Source organism: Hibiscus syriacus, unplaced genomic scaffold (assembly GCF_006381635.1).
Source record: "Hibiscus syriacus cultivar Baekdansim isolate YM2019G1 unplaced genomic scaffold, ASM638163v2 tig00110160_pilon, whole genome shotgun sequence".
Taxonomy (NCBI): Eukaryota; Viridiplantae; Streptophyta; class Magnoliopsida; order Malvales; family Malvaceae; genus Hibiscus; species Hibiscus syriacus.
In genome coordinates, this window is record NW_024062608.1 from 5,967,198 (window position 1) to 5,987,225 (window position 20,028).

Consider the following 20,028-nt stretch of genomic DNA (forward strand, 5'->3'; position numbering starts at 1 on the left):
ACGATTAAATTTAGGGGGAACTTAACGGGTTCAATAAAGGAAAAAATAAAACAAAATCCATCCTCCAATTTTATATTTTCACAATAAAATTTGTTAAGGTTATCAATAATTTTAAATTATTTTGAATCAGGTAATTGTTTGCTGGAAGATACATTTGACAACTCAAAATCTGCCGCATGATTAATAAATTAATAAGAAAAAATTAGTTAATAATTTTAATATTTTATTCGTTCAACTAACAATAAATGAGTCTAATAAGACGACACATTTAATCTCTTAGATATGATCATAGTTTAAATTCCGATGTTATAAGTGTACCAAATTAGATTAAAAAGGTTGTCCATGCAGAAGTACTTACAATCGTGGCCTCTCTTGGGCACGTTATATCCATTTCATTCTCACGGCGTCCCCTACTCGACCATCCACTGCGGTTTCCATTCAATGGAATAGACCTAACCTAGGCTACACTTGTCTGAATGTTGATGGTGCATCTTTGGCGAACTCTGGTTATAGTTCTGCAGGTGGCATCTTGCGTGACAGCTCTGGTAACTGGTTACTTGGTTTTAATAAAACAATCGGAGCTATGGATTGTCTTTCAGCAGAGCTCTGGGCTGTTCAAATTGGACTCCAAGTAGCATGAACTCTTGGCTTTCGATCCCTTATTGTGCAATCTGATTGTCTGCAAGCAACTCAGCTTCTTCAAGATCGCAACGCGGCATCTACCGCAACTCCTTTGGTGAGAGCTATTAACCGACTCCGGCGTAGATCGTGGTCGACTACCATTGTTTGGACACCACGTGAAGAAAATTTCCCAGCAGATGCTATCGCCAAACTTGCGCTTCCCAGCTACACTTCCCTGAATATATTTGCAGCATCTTCTTGAGAGACCTTTATTGTCCACCCTACTGTAAAACCTAGTCTTATCTAGGCGACTTCCACTTTGATTAAAAAAAAGGTTGTCCATAATTTTTTTATAATATCTAATTTAGATTAACCAATCAATAAATAAGATACTAATAATTAAATAAAATATATATATATATATTGTTTGTCTTGCCAACTATTTCTAAAATATTTGAACTATTTTATGTTATTGATTTAGATATGATATTGAACGTCTAAATGTACAATAAATATAAGAGTTTAAATTGCGAAAGGAAACTATAGCATTTAAGAAGTGCTTTAATGTTTAACTTTTGACTTTATGAAGAGATTTTTAGGGATATTTATGAAAATAGTTTATTATTAGTATCACGGAGATTTATCGAAAGATTAACGAAAATTTAGCTCGTCTAAAAGGTATATGTTTCACGTCCAAGACTTTCAAAATATAAGAAAATCAAGCGATTTAAAATTTGTCAAATCAAGATGATTATTTTAGGTACTACTCGAGAACTTCATCAACCTTTTACAAAAAGCTTCACGTATATCCAATGGATAGGTTAATTTCTTCGTATGTGTCGAATTGAGGTTAATATTATGAACACAATTATTATCTTTTGAGAGATTTTTCAATTCTATTATTGACAAGATTTATTCTACAAACTATTGAGAGTATTTAACCATCTATAGCAAAGGCTTAAGGAATTGAGAGAGTGAATACAATGGTATAAATTGTTTAATTGTAATTGATTAGATTGTATTGCTTAACAAAATTTGTACTATAATGTACTTAGAGAAAGGTCTCACAAAGGTAGATCATTTAATCGAACTATATAAACAATTTTTTGGTCTTCATCTTGATATATTTGCAATATTTTTTAATCGTGTTTGAATTACTTTTAATTTTTTAGTTGCAATATAAATTATATCTACAAAATAAAATAAATTTATCAGTCGAAAGTTAATTGCAACTTAATTATCGGAATTAAATGATTACATTTGCTTAAAGGTAGCAGTAGTTCGAAAGAAAGAAAGAGAAAAAAAAAAAGAAGGGTCGTCGTCTGGGTTGTGGTGGCCGCCTCCACCGCCGCTCTCGTTGTTTTTCGCTCTCCTACGACTGCTTCTCTCAAGATCTCCAAAGCCCAACACAATTTTTTGTTCTTTGAACAAGGAATTGGTCGGCTCTGACCTGGCTTTTTTGGGGATTAGGGTTCGTTGGATTTCATCCCCTATTTTGCTACTCGATTGATTGGGTCTCTCTTCTAGCATGGTGAGATCGTTGATTTCTCTGCCTTTTGTGTTTTTATTCCTGGTTCTAAGTGATTGTTGGTTCGTGCTTGAGTGTTGGTTTTATTACGATTTAGTTTTGCAAAGTATTGGTTTGTTGGGTGGGTTTCTAGTCAGCTTTTGGAGTCTGATTGAGATTGTGAATTCTGCATTCAAGCTGTTTGTGCATAAACCTTATCAAACCAGTCTATTGCTCATTTGAGAAATACAGTAGGTGGAAAGTGTTGTTGGTCTTTCGTCGGAATCTGTTCATTGTTTGTGGATATGCCATCTATAATATTTTATTGGGCAAGGTTTAGGGCAGTTTGTGGGTCGCTTTGGCGAGGTTCTGAGTGTGTTTTTTCATAGAAGAGGTGTCGAGTAGATCTAGGTTTGGTTCCGTTATTGACGTTGGTTCTGAAAGTTATGTTCTTAAGATTTTAGCGTCTCCTGAATGTATGGAGTTTGATGCGAGGCTGTCAGGGGTTGTGGAGGTGTTATGTTTTATCGGGGTTTTAAGAGGAGTTGGAGTAGTTTTTATATAGCAGTTAGTGTAAGGATTTTAGTAGGTTGTTTTGTTAATCTGATTTGCTGTGGCTCAATTTTTTTTGGTTGACAAGCTGTCTTTTGGTGGATTACTTCCGTTCTTCGTTTACTGTTTGGTGGGTGTGGTTGTTTAGTGACCTGTGTGTAGGTGCGTGGTGTCGTTCTTCTGCCTTGGTGATCGGCCGGTTCGATTGTGTGTTGTTACTACAGCTGTTTTGTGTTTACTTTTGCTAGTGTTATGTTCCTTGGTGTAGCTTTTTGATGCTGTCATCTGTCCGTTCCTGGGCTTGTGTAATGCTTAGTGTGTTCATTGATGGCATTTGGCCGGTGGTAGAGCGGTGATTACAACAGTAGTCGGTGATAAGTTGTTCCCTAGGTTGAAGGAGTGATCTGCTGCATATGCTGGTTTCGAGGTAACTATTTTGAAGAAAGATTCATTGTTCCACTGTGACAAAAAAGTGAAGTTGGTGCCCTGAAAAGTTGGAATCTGCATGCAGTTCTGTTGTGGAAATGTGGTGGTTGTCTGGTATTGTTTATTAGAAGTGCCCATAATGTTGTACAATGGGCCATCTATGAGCGGCGTTCGATGTTAGTGGACATTTCTTATCGGGTGATCCATATTTCCGTGTGGAAATTCAGATTTTGAAAGTTCTGTTCTTGATGGGAATTTATTTTCTTCTTTACCAGTCGAGTTGGGCTAGCCGGTAGCCTTGAGAAGCTTTCGTTCCCTGGATGTTTGTTGCTGTTCTGGTATGAGATTCTTGGCATTTTCTGTATTTTGGGTGTGTTTTCCTTTGGATGTTTAGCAAGACCAGCATGTTCTTTTTATTCGGCGCGATGACGGAGTTAGGCCCTTTTGGAGTAAACAATGGCGGCAAGACCTTTTCCGCAACAATTATGCATGGGTGAAGTTCTTTATCAATGAAGACAATTCAAGTGGACAAAGTGGGGCATAAATGTTGTACCTCATCGGAGATGGTGCTCTGATATGTAGGCCCTCGCGTGTTGTTCCTTCTGTGGAAAATAAGGTGGTTGTTGGGTGATTGGAAGTTATATTTCGAGCTTTAAGGTTATTGTTTTTTGGATTAGGGTCGTTTAGTGAGCTTGCTTTTCTTAGTATGTTGCTTCTGGCCAAGTTATGGTTTTTGTTGTCTCGTTCTGTTGTTTAGGTTCTTTCCTCGGGTCTTGATGTATGTGTTTGTTTCTCAGTGTGTCCTTTATTCACCTTGTCGGTTTGTGTGTGGTGGTCTTATTATGTGCAAGAATGGGACTTGTGAGAGGGCGGGGGTACCGTCTCAATGATGTAAGTGTTTTATGTGTGTTTTTATCTTTACCACCCCAAGGTACACTCTTTTTTCTCCATTTAGGATTAGAGAGATTTTTTAATGAGGTCCTTGAGGTGGTTTACTTTGTTATTTTTAATACAAAGTACCATCTTTCAAAAAAAAAAATTGGAATAATTTTTTTTATATTTTTAGAGTTTCAAGTTTTTCAAAAGACTTAATGTAAAAATAAATGTTTAAATTATACTCCAATGGTGTGTTTGTTTCATTGTAATTGATTTTTTAGAAAATGAATTACAATTTCTGAAAAATGAATTATGGAAAGTATTTTATGGTGTTTAGATGATGTTGTGTAATTCATTTTTCACTGTTTGATAATTTTTACTAAAAATATTTTATGAAATTTGTTTCATTGTATTTTTTTATCTTTTGTTTTTAATTAAGTTAATTTTATTATTATAAAATTATTTTAAAAAAGTTTTTTATATATTATAATATTTTATTTCTTTAAGTACATAAAATTAAATTAATTTCATTCATCTTCTTCTATAAAATAGATAATATGAATAATTTATGTTGATTGTATTATATATATATTCTTTTAGATTCAAAATTTTTTATTTTTTATTCAATGACATTTTTAATATTATCTTTATTTTTAGCTGCTAATTAATTTTTCATACTTTGGATTCAATTGCATAAATGTTAAAATTATTAATTAAAAATATTGATATAATCTCTAAAGTTACACTATTTAAAAATCTATTTGCATTAGGAAATATTTATAACTAATGGAAATTGTAATGTGGAAAGAAATAAAATGTCTTTTATTTAGGTAACTTTGTAAATTCTTTCCCAAATAAAACCCCTACACAATTCAACCTATATAGACTCAACAACAACATGCACAAGTAAAAAGAAAACAGCCTGCTTGCTCTACCAAATAATAACTCAACAATCAACCTATCCATGATCACAAAAAAAACTCAGACCAGTCAAAACCATCCCAGCCCTTGTCCTGCATGCTCGAAAGATTCACCAAAACAGTTTTCTTCATATTAATCGAAAGAACCTCAACAAAAGACCTCAAGTCACCAAATTGTCGATTGTAGATTCAAAGGAAAAGAATCCAATCCAAATGATCTCAACTTATGACAAACAAAGTGAGAAAACTTGATTCTTCTTATCTATAAATTTGCCTCTTATAACATTTCTTAAGATTTATGTAATTCACTCCAAATTCAAACAAATATTTTTATGCTGATCAATGACAATTAAAAATTCAAACTTCTATTTTATTGAAAATAAGAAACCAATCAAAGCCTAAAAAAACAATCAAGAACGAGATTTTGCCAAGCCTAGATCTCTTTTCCATTTTTTTCTTTTTTGAAAAGATAATCACTCAAAACCCATTTAATCTATAATTAAAAAAACCTCAACCCCTTATCCAAGTTAAACACTATTTCAACCAAAAAAATCAAAAGAAAATTCATTCAACTTCAGTACTATGAATATTCAAAATTAGCAATAGGATTGTTTCAGAAACATATTAACAATAGAATATTTCAGTAATGTTGTGGCAAAGAAACATAATTTTAAAAAGACAAAGAAACAATACATTTGAAGCTTCTGAGAGATTTAAGAACAATTTTGCTACCTAAAGTGTATTTCCACTCTTCATAACACGAGTCAATATGTTGTTAATGCTTTCATGAGTCTTCTTTTGCGTTTTAAAAAATCCCAAAATTTTAGACTCAGAAAGATCAAGAACTCATTTTGAAAAGGAAAAAAAAACAAAAAAGAAACATGTGAAGTTTACCTTTGATGAAAACGTTGGAGTTATAATAAAAAAAATTGATGAGAGAAAGAGAGTCGGTGAGGGACAGAGAGCCGATGAGAGGTGGAGGTTGTTGATGAATGGGTAACGGTGGAGAGCAGTGAATATTAGTGAATAAGTGAATATTAGTGTGGGCTCTTGGATTTGCACTTTATAGATTTTAAAAATTTAATATGTTTTGGGTTAAGAGAATATAATGAGAATTATGAAATGAAATATTTCGTTTTGGTTTTCCTTTTTATTGCTATTTGTCACTCTTCTAGCTTTTTTCTGCTTTTACTTCCTTAGTTTGCTATTCCCTTCACATTTAGTACATTACAAGCGTAGCAGATTTGCCAAACGATTATGAAACAATGGGTGAAGGACATCAAACGCGTAGTCAAACAGCACTACAAGAAGTTAAAATCGCAAATTGTCAATCAAAAATTCAAGTTTCGACGTTCAGGTTTGTTCTGTTGAGACTACCCTCGATGATCGGTTCACAAAATTGGAGAAGACACTCACAGAAAATCTTTATTCCGATTTCACAAAATTGGAAGCTACATTGGCTGAGTTTCGAAATCTATTTTATTAAATAGGTTGGATTTAGAGAGTCCATGTTGAAAATTGTCTCTCATGAAATTCATGTTTCATTTAAAACTTAGAAGCATTTTTCAATTTCAAACTTCAATATATTTTATTAAAATAATTATCTTAGAAAAATCTGATGTAAATAATAAATATTTAAAAACATACATACACAGTTCCAAAATTAATTATAATGTCCAAACAAATACATAAATAATAATAATAATAATAATAATAATAATAATAATAAAGTATGAATAAAAATTAGAAATAAAATTTCAAAAATTAGAAATAAAATTTCACACTCAATATAACAATTTTATCTAAAAGGTGAAATGGTTCTCCAAGTACCGGATCACCTAAGTACGAGTATTTGAAAGAAAGAAACTATGGGGTGTAAACTATTAAGCTTAGTGTATCTTTAAAGTGCAAACAAACAGAAGTCTCAATCACAAGTCAAAAGCACTATCTGAATCAAAATAATGTTCATTGTCCGAATGAAATGCACCCATACACCTTATACCCTCCGAAAGGATCCTCAGAACCACTCTCTACTAGCATCGTCTGAAGTGGGTCCGCCAAAAAGGCAAGAGCCACTGAATCCAAACTAAGGTGAACGCCTCAAGACTCGACGTAGTAAGTTGGCCAATTACGCATCCGATGCACGTAAAATTTCAAATCGTAATCAACACTCGAGAGCTTGTATATGTGGGATTTGAGATGTGAGTTTTCAGTGCACGTAAAATTTTGATCCTTACCCCAAAACTCTCGAGTAGGCGGGATAGGTGAAGGAGATAAGTTTCAATGCACGTAAAATTTTGGCTCTTACCTTAGGACTATTCCGTCTCTAGATAGGCTAGTGTGTTGTCCCGAGATGCACATAAAATTCCTCCGATCACATTGTTAGACCTATCTTATGTTTGTTGATATACTTCTGCATATAGAGGTTATGATTTGAAATAAGTCGCTTGTAACATTTTAATTATTTATTCTATTTATCTAGTTTTTAATTTGGGGCCCTTTTGTAATTGTTTATGATTTTATACCTTGTACAAATGTTTTTAAGTGAGTATGGTTTCAAGGAAACATTTTTGGGTTAACCACTTTGGTGATCCTGTGTGGCATTTTAATCCGTGGGATTTGGGTGTTACATTTTTGTTGCAAAAATTATGACATCCATTTCAAAATCCAATATACCAATTTCTGATAAATAAAACAATTAGATCAACAATTAAATTAATTATTTTTTCGATAAGGGGAACTAGGCAATAGGGGTTTCAGTCGAAATTAAAGATGTTGATTCAAACAAAAAAAGGTTGTTGATTCAAGAAAAACAACTCGAAACTACTGCTCTCATGGTAGGTCAGAGATAAGACCACAAAAACAACCCGATCGAAAGAAACAACAAAAGAAAAGGAGAGGTAATAACCCCCACGACCAACCGAGGCATTGTCTGATTTCAAAAGCGACCGCCTTGGCATTCCCACGCAACCTCGCTGACACAATGACCAAGAACGACCGAGGATAGTTACGGCGACGAAAGGGTGATCCTTAACTCGCGATCTCCTTATATTGTGAGGAAAGAGAACAACGAACGACTGATCAAGGGGGAAGAACATGAGGTGAGGTAATTGTTACTCTAGTCACCTTACTTCACTGAATGACAACTAGAGAAAGAGTGAAACAATGGCGAGAAGTAAAGGAGTAGCACCAAGATGAATAAAAAAAATACTTTAGACAGCTATTCGTGAAAAGTGATATAATTTAGGCACTTATTTCGGTATTAATCCAAAATAAAACAAGTTAGAAGATAGATATCAGTTTAACATTGTTTTTAAAAAGTGAATTTTAAAAGTTTGATTAAAAAATTAAAAATGTTTTTTAAAAGTGCACTTTAAAATTTATCTATTTGGAATTATTGTTAAAATAATTTTGAAAAAAAAAATTAAATGTCCATTTTAGACATTATATTATAAATTAAAAATATAACATTTAAAATATATTTACACTTATTAATAATATTTTAAGAAAAAAATATATTAAGCTAACTTAAACTATAATAAAAATATAAAAATATTTTAAGATAATTCATTAATAGTATTTTTATATATAATATTTATTAAGAAAAAGTATTATTAATATCTAAATTTTAAAATAATATTTTAATTATTATGATATAACTATAATTACTCATTTAAAATATAAATTTGTTTCTAAATGAAAGTTGGAAATGGAAACCCCTAAAAATCTTTAGTTTTATTGTTGGTTTGAAACCACAATTTTCACAATATTTTTTTAATTTTATTTGTTTGATATTGATTTCACGGTCAAAACGAACTTTTTAACTAAAAGTGCTTTTAAACAATATTACCAAATGTATTATTGTAATGTCTAAATGTTGAAGGTTATATTTTTACAATTAAGGTCAAATTATAATAAAGAATAAAAATATATGCTAATTTTATTAAGGGTAATGTATAGTAATGATCACTGAACTTTTTAAAAGTTTTTATTTAGGTCCCTCACTTTTAAAATTTACAATACAGTCCCCTAACATTAATCCGTTTGTAATATGGTCCCCCAACATTTAGTATGTTTACAATATAGTCCCCGACCGTTGACGTCGTTACACTACCGTTAGTATGTTTGTAATATGGTCACTGAACTTTTCAGGCGCTTGCAATTAGGTCTCCCAACTTTTAAAACTTACAACACAGTCCTAAATTTCATTATAAACCCCAAATTTCTTTTCGGTCTCAAATTTCCTTTTTCGCTTCTCTCTTCTCATTTCTAGCGTAACTTTTTAGACGGGGATGCATGGGAAATTCTAATATAACATTGAATTATGTGGATGTGTTACTTGAATAAGGGTCCATTGAGAGAAGACCCGACTAAGAGACTATCGGGACCATCAACGATTCAAGGTGTAATGTTAGATACATGTCATCTCAGGTGAAGCATAGATGTTCGATGAAATGCTTGTGAGAAAAAAATGGGGTTAGAAATACAGAGTTGACAAATACTACTAAGATGAACAATGTATCATTGTTGAAAGTCACCAACAAAGTTGGAATTATTTTGTATAAATGGCATATGATAATTTCTTCGTTTAATCCTTGTGCTTAAAGATTTTCTAACAGATGATCAAATATAATGAAATATCAAACAGTACATTCACCTCTCAGTCTCTTTCGCAACTTGAAAGGCATCATGACAGGGTCAAGTAGCTGCTCCGAATATACTACCCTGTCATGATGCCTTTCGAGTTGAGTGCATGCATAATTGTCTTCTAAAGATATAATTAATACAATTCAACTGTAAAATTTCCAAAACATGTAAAAAATATTAATTCGTTCACGATATACCAATCCCATAATCAACATGAACTTATTAAAAAGAATACGAGCTCACATGACACTGAAAACCACAGGTCAGATCAATACAATTCCCAGTAAACTAGTACCATTAGTCTCTCGGATTGAGCCTAGCAATTTCACTATGTCGATACCCACATCCAATTCCCTGATTTAAAGAAAAACCAAACAAGAAGATAAAAAAAAAATTAGCCTAGGACCCTATTTCACTTCTATTCTAATGGACTGAATATCTTTCATAAGGAGTACTAAAAGTTTAGATTAAGAAGAAAGAAAATTAGATGGTTTTGATTCAAAACTAACACTGAATATCCAGATAATTGACATACAGTTCCATAAACATAAAAATTTCAACAAAAAACACACAATGCGAGTTGAAAATGGGAAAGTGCAAAAGAAGAAAGACTTACTTCTGGATAGCTCAAAAGAAGAAATAAATACCTTCTTGCAAGTGAGGGGATAGATTAAGAAATAAACGCAATCGGTGTTGCATTCCAGCAATTCTTCCTCCATTTTTTCTTTGTAAATAAAAAGCTGAAAGACAGAGCACTGCTTGGGTTTACAATTTTACATGGCGGAAAATTGAAGAACAAAAATCAAACGAGAGTTGAATGCGCTGTTTGAGATTTCATTATATTTTATCATCTGTTGGAAAACCTTTAAGCACAATGATTAAACGAAGAAATTATTATGTCATTTATACAAAATAATTCCAGCTTTGTTGGTGACTTTCAACAATGATACTTAGTTCATCTTAGCAGTATTTGTCAACTCTGCATTTCTAACCCAATTTTTTTCTTACAAGCATTTCATCGAACATCTATGCTTCAGCTGAGATGACATGTATCTAACATTACACCTTGAATCGTTGATAGTCCTGATAGTCCCTTGGTCGAATCTTCTCTCAATGGACCCTTATTCAAGTCAACACCTCCACATAATTCAAAGTTAGATTAGAATTTCCCTTGCATCCCCGACTGAAAAGTTACAATGGAAATAAGAAAAGAGAAGCGAAAAATGAAATTTGAGATCGAAAAGGAATTTGAGGTTTAAAATAAAATTTAGGACTGTGTTGCAAATTTTAAAAGTTGGGGGACCTAAATGCAAGCACCTGAAAAGTTTAGTGACCATATTGCAAACGTACTAACTGCAGTGTAACGGCTTTAAACGGCTGGGGACCATATTGCAAACAGACTAAATGTTAGGGGACCGTATTGTAAACGAACTAAATGTTGGGGGACCGTATTGCAAACGGACTAAATATTGGGGGACTGTATTGCAAGTTTTAAAATTGGGGACCTAAATAAAAGCTTTAAAAAAGTTCAGTGACTATTACTATACTTTACCCTTTTATTAATTGATATATTATGCCTCATTAAAAATTTACACAAAAGAATCAACTTATTATTTTTTAAGTCAAGTGATTATTTTATATTTTTTATAATAGAGAGACTGGCAAAATGGTTGAGTAAATGATGTGGGGGAAAATTCTCAATATAATCTAACTCGAGATTATTTTTTCATCTAGGGTGAATTATACAGTACCAATTCAAAGACATCAGGTGCTCAACGGATCTTCAAGCCAAATATAAAGACTCCAAGAATGATAAATGAAAAAGACTCTAAAATGATAAATAAAAAAACTCTAAAAATACAATGCTTTTTAAGACCAATAAGAAGTTAGTTCAGCAAATAATATGATAGTTGCCTTGGAAAATTATTTTTCCCAGGACCTTATCTGGGCGAGGAAGCAAGAGGGATTTGATAAAAATTGATCCATAATTACCCTAAAAAGAGAAAGAAAAAAAATCACTGGCCGTGCGATTAACCCCAGTCTCACACCGGTCTCACACCGCGGATGGTGTTGATCTCTCAGCTTCATTAACACTACCATGGACGGGAGTTTTCCACAAACCCTCTCATTCAGTGTGTTGCATACTGCTAGGAAAGTTTCTGGCAGCGGGCCCAATTTCCCACCTAAATACGTTTATTTTGTTTGATTTTTCTTTCAATTTTTCAGTCAAACGAAAAACTCCAAGAATCACTGCAAGACATGCCCACCAACGTGAACTTCTCAGGTAATACATATTTTTTTAATTCTTTTTCTTGCTGGGAATTCTTTGCTAAATTTCACCCTTTTTTTTAATCTCCCTTCCAAACTAATGGAATGGGTATTCTTTTCAATCAAACTTATTGTTTATCTGAGCTTGAATTTGCTTCAGATTATCATGGATGAGATTGTAAATGGTGAAATTTGATTGTGAAAGACTTGTTCGGGGAATCCAAGCGATTAATTGCTATGATTGTCTAGGTTTTATTCAAGCTTTAAATTATGGGTCGGTGTTGGAATTGTGGTTTTCTGACTGATTGTTTTAGAGGATTGTTCCAGTATGATTTTCCTAGAATACTCATGATTTCAGACCCATTGAAGATTTTCAAAGATAATAATTCTTTGAGATCTTGCATGATATATCGATTCAATGTTGGAATTGTGTTTTCTGGCTGATTGTTTTAATGTATTATTCCTTAGAATTCTTCATACCCCATTTAAGTGGGATTGCAACTTATTTGTTTCCACTTACTCATATTGTTTCCAGGTGTTTCCAATTGCTATGTTTTCAAGAGCCAATTGCAGGAGTATGCGCAAAAAGCGGGCCTTCCTACACCTGTATATGAGACTATTAAGGAAGGCCCTTCCCATGAACCGTCGTTTAGCTCAACCGTGACGGTAAATAATGTTCGATATGATTCGTTGCCCGGATTTTTTAATCGCAAGGCAGCAGAACACTCAGCTGCTGAAGTTGCTCTCAGGGAGTTGTGCAAGGCTGGTGAAATCAATGAAAGCATCTCTCAACCTGTTGTAAGTTTTACTATGATTTAGTTTATGATATTTGGTTAGTGCTTAGCATTTTCCTTTATTAGGTAACTTTGTTTTGGATTTTCTGAACTATCTTGTTCTATGGATTTCTGCTTCAGCACGAGACTGGTTTGTGCAAAAATCTACTACAGGAGTATGCGCAAAAGATGAATTATGCAATGCCCATATATCAGTGCCGGAAGGATGAATCAGTGGGGCGGTTGCCTCATTATTCATGTACTGTTGAGATTGGAGGCATTCGGTATTTGGAGCTGCAGCAAAAACCAAAAAGAAGCAGAGATCAAAGCTGCCAGAATTGCTTTACTGGCTATTCAGTCCACTACATCGGATTCATCTAATCAGGCATTCAACAACTCTCAGCTAATGGTTATTCCTTGCAGAAAGAGGGCAACAGAGACAGCTAGTAATCCTGATGAGACTTTGAAAGTTCCTAAGGCCAAGAAAGCCCGGTACAAGAAGAAAATGTTTAAAAGAAAAAACTATGGGAAAAACGATGGACCTTCTCAAGACAAAACAACTGGCACTTCGGTCATTGGCTCGGATGATCTGCTAAAATCAGAATCGGTTCAAACTGATTCTTTTACTATACTGAGTTCGGAAACACTAGGTACAGAAGTTAGGGGGAGTCCCCTAGATACAAAGATAGAGAGTGACTCATGCAAGCGAGATATGCCTTCTGCAGATATTGCATTGGCTCACCAGGTTGCTGATAATTCTAAAAATGGGCCTTTAACAGCTGTGAATTCTATTTACAGCAATCATGCGGCTCCATACATGGAACATGAACATTCTATTGGTTATGATGATCTAACTGATTTGGTTAAATTGACTGACAGCAACAAGATAGCTTCAATGGATGACCCCACTCTGGGTCAGATAAACCAGGCAGTAGAAAGGATCCATGCAAATGCAGGCCAAGGGTAGGTCCTAGAAAAAGTAGAAGGTAGCTCAATCGTCCGGATTTTATTTTGCGGTAAGAGAAAAAGGAATGGAAGGAATAGGTATGTTCTTTACAGACTGTTGTGAATTTTGCACAATTAGCAAATTGGAGTGAACTGTTATGTGCATCAGCGTTTATCTTCACTATTATAATAACTTATTGGAAATTAGGAAAATTGTAGCTGGGTTCAGATATGATTGCTGTTATTGTGGGTTTTGAACATTTTGAAGAATGAAAAACAGTTTTATTTTGTTACTGTTGTATGCTTAAAATTTTGGTTTCACATTCCCTTAATGGATACCAGTTCATTGCATCATGCAAAGATGATTTTTTTTACTTCATAAGTTAAAAAAGATAAACTTGCATAACTAAGAAAATCCACTAAGATTTGGATCTCATGGTTGATTCTCATTGATATTTACCATAAGTAGAGCTTGGAGCTTTACATTCTCTCTTTTTCGATAATTTTTGTTTCTCAAGACAGACTCATGTTGAGTGAGTCAATTAGTTGAGGAACTATGAACATTAAACTCACCAAACAAGGACTCATGTTGAGTCAGTTAGTTGAGGAACTATGAACTTTAAACTCACCAAACTGTTGTAGGGAATTGCTTCCGTTCTCTTCGTCTAAATTCTTGTGCAGCCAATGAACAGATGAGCGAGCTAAGACAACAAGAATCAGCCCCAAGCAAGGCCACGAAAATTGTATCTTTGTTCATGTTTTTCAACTTCGACGCCATTATAAGACACCAAGAGCTACTTCTCTTTTCTTACGCTTTATATTGGCTTTCTGGCTTATTCTGGAACAACACTCCATTGAAACGAAAACGTTAAACACTTGTGCCTTTATCATGATCCGACAGCCCTCGTACTTATATACATTTGAGTTAGAAGCCGAGTTGGTTCTACGAGTCCTGCTTTATTTATTGTTAACAAACAGTATTCAATGAAAATCAAAAGCAGGGAGTTTATTTGGTCAAACTAATGGAAGTCAACGTGTTTGCTAGTGTTTCTTCCTCTCAATTAACTTGCTCGGAAACTGTAGGATTGGCTATAATAATAATAGGAAGAAAGGTACAATATCCGATTCGAAGCTTACCATTAAACTTGTATTATAATTAATTTTATTTATAACATTTGTTTATAATTTTTTAATTATAAATTTATAACGATAAGTGTTAGAACTCGAATTCTAACAAAGTAACATTTTATTTTACTAGTGAATCTATTCTATGAATTCAGTTTTATCTAATTTTAAATACATTTTAAATAAAACTGAAATATAATTTTTTAAAATTGCAAATTTCTTTTTGTTAAAAACAATGAGAGATTTATGAGAAAAATGGAATCGGGAATGTTTTCCAATTTCATAGAAAAGTACAACAAATCGAAATAGTGAAATACAACAAAGCAATATTTGAACTTTCTTAATATTGAAAAATCTTAAAACGAACAAGTCAAAACTACTATCCCAATCGGTCAATGGCAGCTTGAGAAACGGTGGAGGTTGGCTCGAGCTTAAGAGCTTCCTGGAAAGCAGCCATAGCTTCCGTTATCATCTTCTTCGATTCGTAACAATCTCCCAGCAGACAAAACGCCCTGGCGTTATCCCCGAGTAATTCTACAGCCTTGGTCAAATCGTCGATCGCTGAGTCGACATGGCTGCCGCGGCGGTTCATGCTCATCTTCAACTCGGCTCGTTTAAACAGCGCGTCACCCCGTTCTTTATCAGTCAACGACTTGGAAGCAAGAGGGGAGACAGCGACGTCGAGGGAGTCAAGGGCGGAGGACTTGAAGCCCTGGAGGTCAAGAGCGAGGGCTTTGAGGATGTAGGAAGCGGCGTCTTTCGGATCAAGAGAAATGGCTTTGTCGGCTTCGGATTCGGCTTTCTGAGCTAAAGAGGCGGTGGATGAACGGGACTCGGAGGATCTGGCTTGAGCTAGGAGCTGAGCTCCGAGGACGAAGTGGCGCTTAGCTTGGTAGCCAGCTCGATTCCTGTAACGGATTTTGGTGAAGATCTTTTGAGGAATATCGTGCATAGCGAGGAACATGAAGATCGTAACCAGAATTATAGCAGCTTGTAAAAGTAGATCCGTCCACATATTCAACGTAATCCCTTGAAATTTTGAGGGAAGAAATATAGGGCAAAAGGGGAGAGTTTTTTCGGAGACGAGGATGGTGATTGCAGACTTGCAGTTATGATTGTTGAGAGATTGGCCATCAGTTCGGTTTTATAATTGAATGTTTCTTTTAGGGTAAACTATATAAAAGAAAATTCACAGTTAATAAAACTAATATAATTACACATTTGATCCTCAATATTTATATATTCTTTCAATTTAGTTCTAATTTAATTTAAATCAATAAATCTAATGCTCTAATCATATGATTACACATGTCATCATATGTTTGGAGAGTTTTTAATATAATTTTAATTTAAATTAATATAATTTTTTTATCTAATCATATTATGACACATGTCACCATTAAAGGAAAAACAAATTTCAACAAGTTGACGGGATGGAGTTTGAACCATGTCTTGGGGCATGGAGGAAGAAAAGCAAGCCTTGCTTATAAGCCAAGCCTTCGTTTGTGATTAGGCTTACATAATTTTGTATAAAACATATTGTAGCTACTGCAAAAAAGTAAAGAAATAAAACTACTTATTTAGAGACTTAAATCTAAGCAAACTATATGATTAGTGCACTCTAATCACAAATTAATATTTTGACTTTTATATTTTAAGACAATTTTTTTTTCTTCATAATTATAATTTAATGATTTTAATTTTTAGAATTGAGTCCAATAATATTTCTTTAACTTTAGATTTAAAAGTTTCATTTTTAAAATAATTTCTTTAACTCAAAAGTAAAAGTTAAAAGTTTTAAATTTTGAATTTAAAAATTGTTGAATAGAGTCAAAATATTTTTTAATTCAAATGTAAAATTAAAGTCATTAAATTATAATTATGACAAAAATTATTAAATTTTGTATAAAAATATAAAAAATCTTAATTTATTTTAATTTTTTATTAATTTGTGATTAAAGTGCTTTAATCATATAATTTGCTTAGATTTAAATCCCTAAATAAGTAGGGTTTTTTTTTCTTTTTGCAGTAGCCACAATAGGTTTTATACAAAATTATGTAGGCCTGAACATAAATGAAGGCTTGGCTAAGTGGCAATGCTTGCTTTTCCTTCTCCATGTGGTAGTACATTGGTTTGAACCCACCCCTATCAATTTGTTGAAATTTGTTTTTCCTTTAACACGGTCACCATCTAGTTTGACAAAAAATTTTATATTAAATGAATTAAATTTATATAAAAAAAACTCTTCAATCATATGACAACATAAAAAAAATTAGTTGACCCTTATTCCCATATGTAATGGGGTAAGAGGGAGGTAGAATAGTAGGCTGCCCCCAACGTCAGGTTGAGAGCAGCTTCCGTGGGAGACCTCCGAATTATGAATTGCCCTCCGTAGGACTCGATCCCATGACCACAAGGTTAAAAGATATTTTGGAAATAATTGAAAGTTAGGTGGCATCAACTTTTATTAGTTTTTGGCAACATGCTAATGAAGCATTTCAACATGAAGAAGCAACTAGAGCTGAAATATGTCGGCTTGGAATTATTTGAAACGTGGAACTTTTGTGAGCAACAAAACAATTGGAAATTGGAAAGTACAACAAGCAAATGACGCGACTAGAAGATTTTAGAAGCAATTTAAGTCGGTTTAAGTCTCCTATAAATATGTGTGTTTTAGGTCCAAGTTATGTGTGAGTAGTGAGAAAAAGAAAAACATACGAGAGAAAAAATAGAGAGAATTGAGAGAGCTTAGCAAAGCTTAAAATAGCGAGGTTGTGTTTGTAAACTAGCTGCAACTAGTATTGCAATATTGTAATATTGAGGTAGTGTCATTGTAACATATTTTGTTTCGTATCAATAAAAAGTTTGAGTGTTATAAATTACCGAGTGCCCATCTACGCTTCCAACAAGTGGCCTCAGAGCTTGGTTCGAGTTCAACGTGGTGAAGAAGATGGCCAACATGATTCAACCACAAATCCTGAGATTGACAAAGACGAATTACGAAAATTGGAGCATTCAAATGAAGGCGTTACTAGGCTCCCAAGATTGTTGGGATATCATTGAGGATGGTTACAGCGAGCCTGAAAATGCAGCAGCAGAAGCAGCCCTGGCCAATGAAGAAAAAAAGGTATTGAAGGAATCCCGGAAAAAAGATAAAAGAGCGTTGTTCTTTATTTTTCAAGGAGTAGACGAATCTACGTTTGAAAAAATTTCTGATGCGAAGCCCGTAAAACAAGCATGGGAGAGTTTGCAAAAATCTCTACAAGGTGTCGAAAAAGAAAAAAAGGTACGCTTAGAAGCTCTCCGAGTTGAGTTTGAGATGTTAAAAATGAAAATATTGAAACCATCGATGATTATATTAGTGGTGTGAAAGCGGTCGTAAATGAAATGAAAAGAAATGGCGAATCACTCGACGATGTTAGAGTGATGGAAAAAAATTTACGATCATTAACAAGAAAATTTAATTACGTGGTTGTGGTAATCGAAGAATCAAAAGATTTATCTCAGATATCGATCGATGATCTTGTGGGTTCACTTCAAGCACATGAGCAGAAAATAAAACAAAATGAAGATTCAGAAAATTTAGAGCAAGCTCTACAAAGCAAGATGAATGTCAACGAAGGAGAAGCTAGCAGCAGCTACACACGAGGTCGAGGAAATCATGGTGGTTATCGTGGAAGATACAGAGGAGGACGAGGAACTTGTGGACGTGGTAGACGATCATATGACACCGATTAAATGTGTGAAAGCAATCCAACATCAGGTCGTGGATGAGGATTCAGTGGCCGAGGTAGGGGCAGATATCAACAAGGAAGTAAATTTCAGTTACAATGTTATAATTGCAATAAGTATGGTCATTATAGTTATGACTGTAGATCTGCTCCTAAACAAGAAGAAAGAAATAACGTAGCAATAGCTGAAGAAAAAAAATTGAAAAATCTCGTGTATTCCTCACTTATAAAGGAAATGAAGAATTCAAGAAAAATATTTGGTATCTTGATAATTATGGAGTAACCATATGTGTGATCAAAAGAAACTGTTTGTGAAATTAGATGAAACAGTTCATGGGCGAGTAATGTTCGGAGATGACTCGTACACAGAAATAAAAGGAAAAGGCGAAGTCGTGATTGCTCAAATAAATGGAGAAAAGAAATATATTTCAGATGTTTATTATGTACCTGCTTTGAAAAGCAATATTATCAGTCTTGGTCAACTCCTGGAAAAAAGATACGAAGTGCAGATGAAGAATCGCTCGCTTGCCATCAAAAATAAAGAAGGAGAATTGATAGCCCAAGCTGATATGACTTGAAATCGTCTCTTTACAATTGATATCGAGTCGGGAGAAGTCAAGTGTATGAAGACCGCGATCAAAGATGATTCATGGCTGTGGCATCTAAGATATAGACATCTTGGATTTTTTGGTTTAAAGCTGTTATAAAAAATAAGCATGGTGAAAGGACTACCAGAGATCAACCCTCCAAATCAATTATGTGAGGCTTGCATAAAGGAAAACAACATAGACAAAGCTTTGAAGTTGGTAGATCATGGCGTGCCCGAAGACCGCTGGAGATAGTACACACAGATATAGTCGGTCCTTTTGACATACCATCTCTTGGAGGTAACAGGTACTACCTAACTTTTATTGATGATTTTAGCAGGAAATGTTGGCTTTATATCTTGAAAGAAAAGTCAGAAGCGCTGGAAAAATTGAAAGAATTTAAAGCAATGGCGGAAAAACAAAGCGATCAATATTTGAAGATACTCAGATCAGATAGAGGAGGTGAATATACATCAAAGTTATTTGAAGAATTCTGCAAAGAGCATGGCATCATCCATCAGCTGAAAGCCAGATACACGCCACAACAAAATGGAGTTGCAGAAAGAAAGAACCGCACAATCCTGGATATGGCGAAAAGCATGATAAAAGGCAAGCAACTACCGAGAAATTTCTGGGCTGAAGTAGTTCGATGTGCAATTTACCTATTGAACCGATGTCCAACAAAAAACATGAAGTATATGACGCCAAAAGAAGCATGGAGTGGACAGAAACCAGGAGTTGGACACCTCAAGATTTTTGGATGCATCGCATATGTCCACGTTCCTGAACAGACCAGAAAGAAGCTTGATGACAGAGGAGAAAAATGTATTTTTATTGGCTATGATGAAAGAAGCAAAGCTTACAGATTATATAATCCTCTTACCAAGAAGGTAATAATTTCAAGAGATATCGAGTTCGATGAAGCAGACTATTGGAGGTGGAGCAAAGAGGAAAAGAAAGTTGAAGGACTATTTTTTAATGAAGATAAAGATGATGAACAAGCTGATGATCAAGGACCTCAACAAAATATATCATCATCGTCAAGTAGC

The 20,028-nt window shown here is 34.0% G+C and overlaps 1 protein-coding gene and 1 pseudogene across 1 annotated transcript; one reads left to right on the forward strand and one right to left on the reverse strand.

Annotated features, from left to right (window-relative positions):
* The first annotated feature begins 11,523 nt into the window (after positions 1–11,523).
* LOC120216450 lies at positions 11,524–13,823 on the forward strand (annotated as a pseudogene).
* A 1,216-nt stretch (positions 13,824–15,039) lies between these two features.
* LOC120216314 lies at positions 15,040–15,675 on the reverse strand. Its single transcript, XM_039213776.1, has one exon. The coding sequence runs from the start codon at positions 15,673–15,675 to the stop codon at positions 15,040–15,042; it is 636 nt and encodes a 211-aa protein (XP_039069707.1).
* Positions 15,676–20,028: the final 4,353 nt, after the last annotated feature.

What these genes read in the sequence shown, in the direction of transcription:
- LOC120216314 (XM_039213776.1), bottom strand. Translation starts at nt 15,675, where the DNA reads ATGTGGACGGATCTACTTTTACAAGCTGCTATAATTCTGGTTACGATC.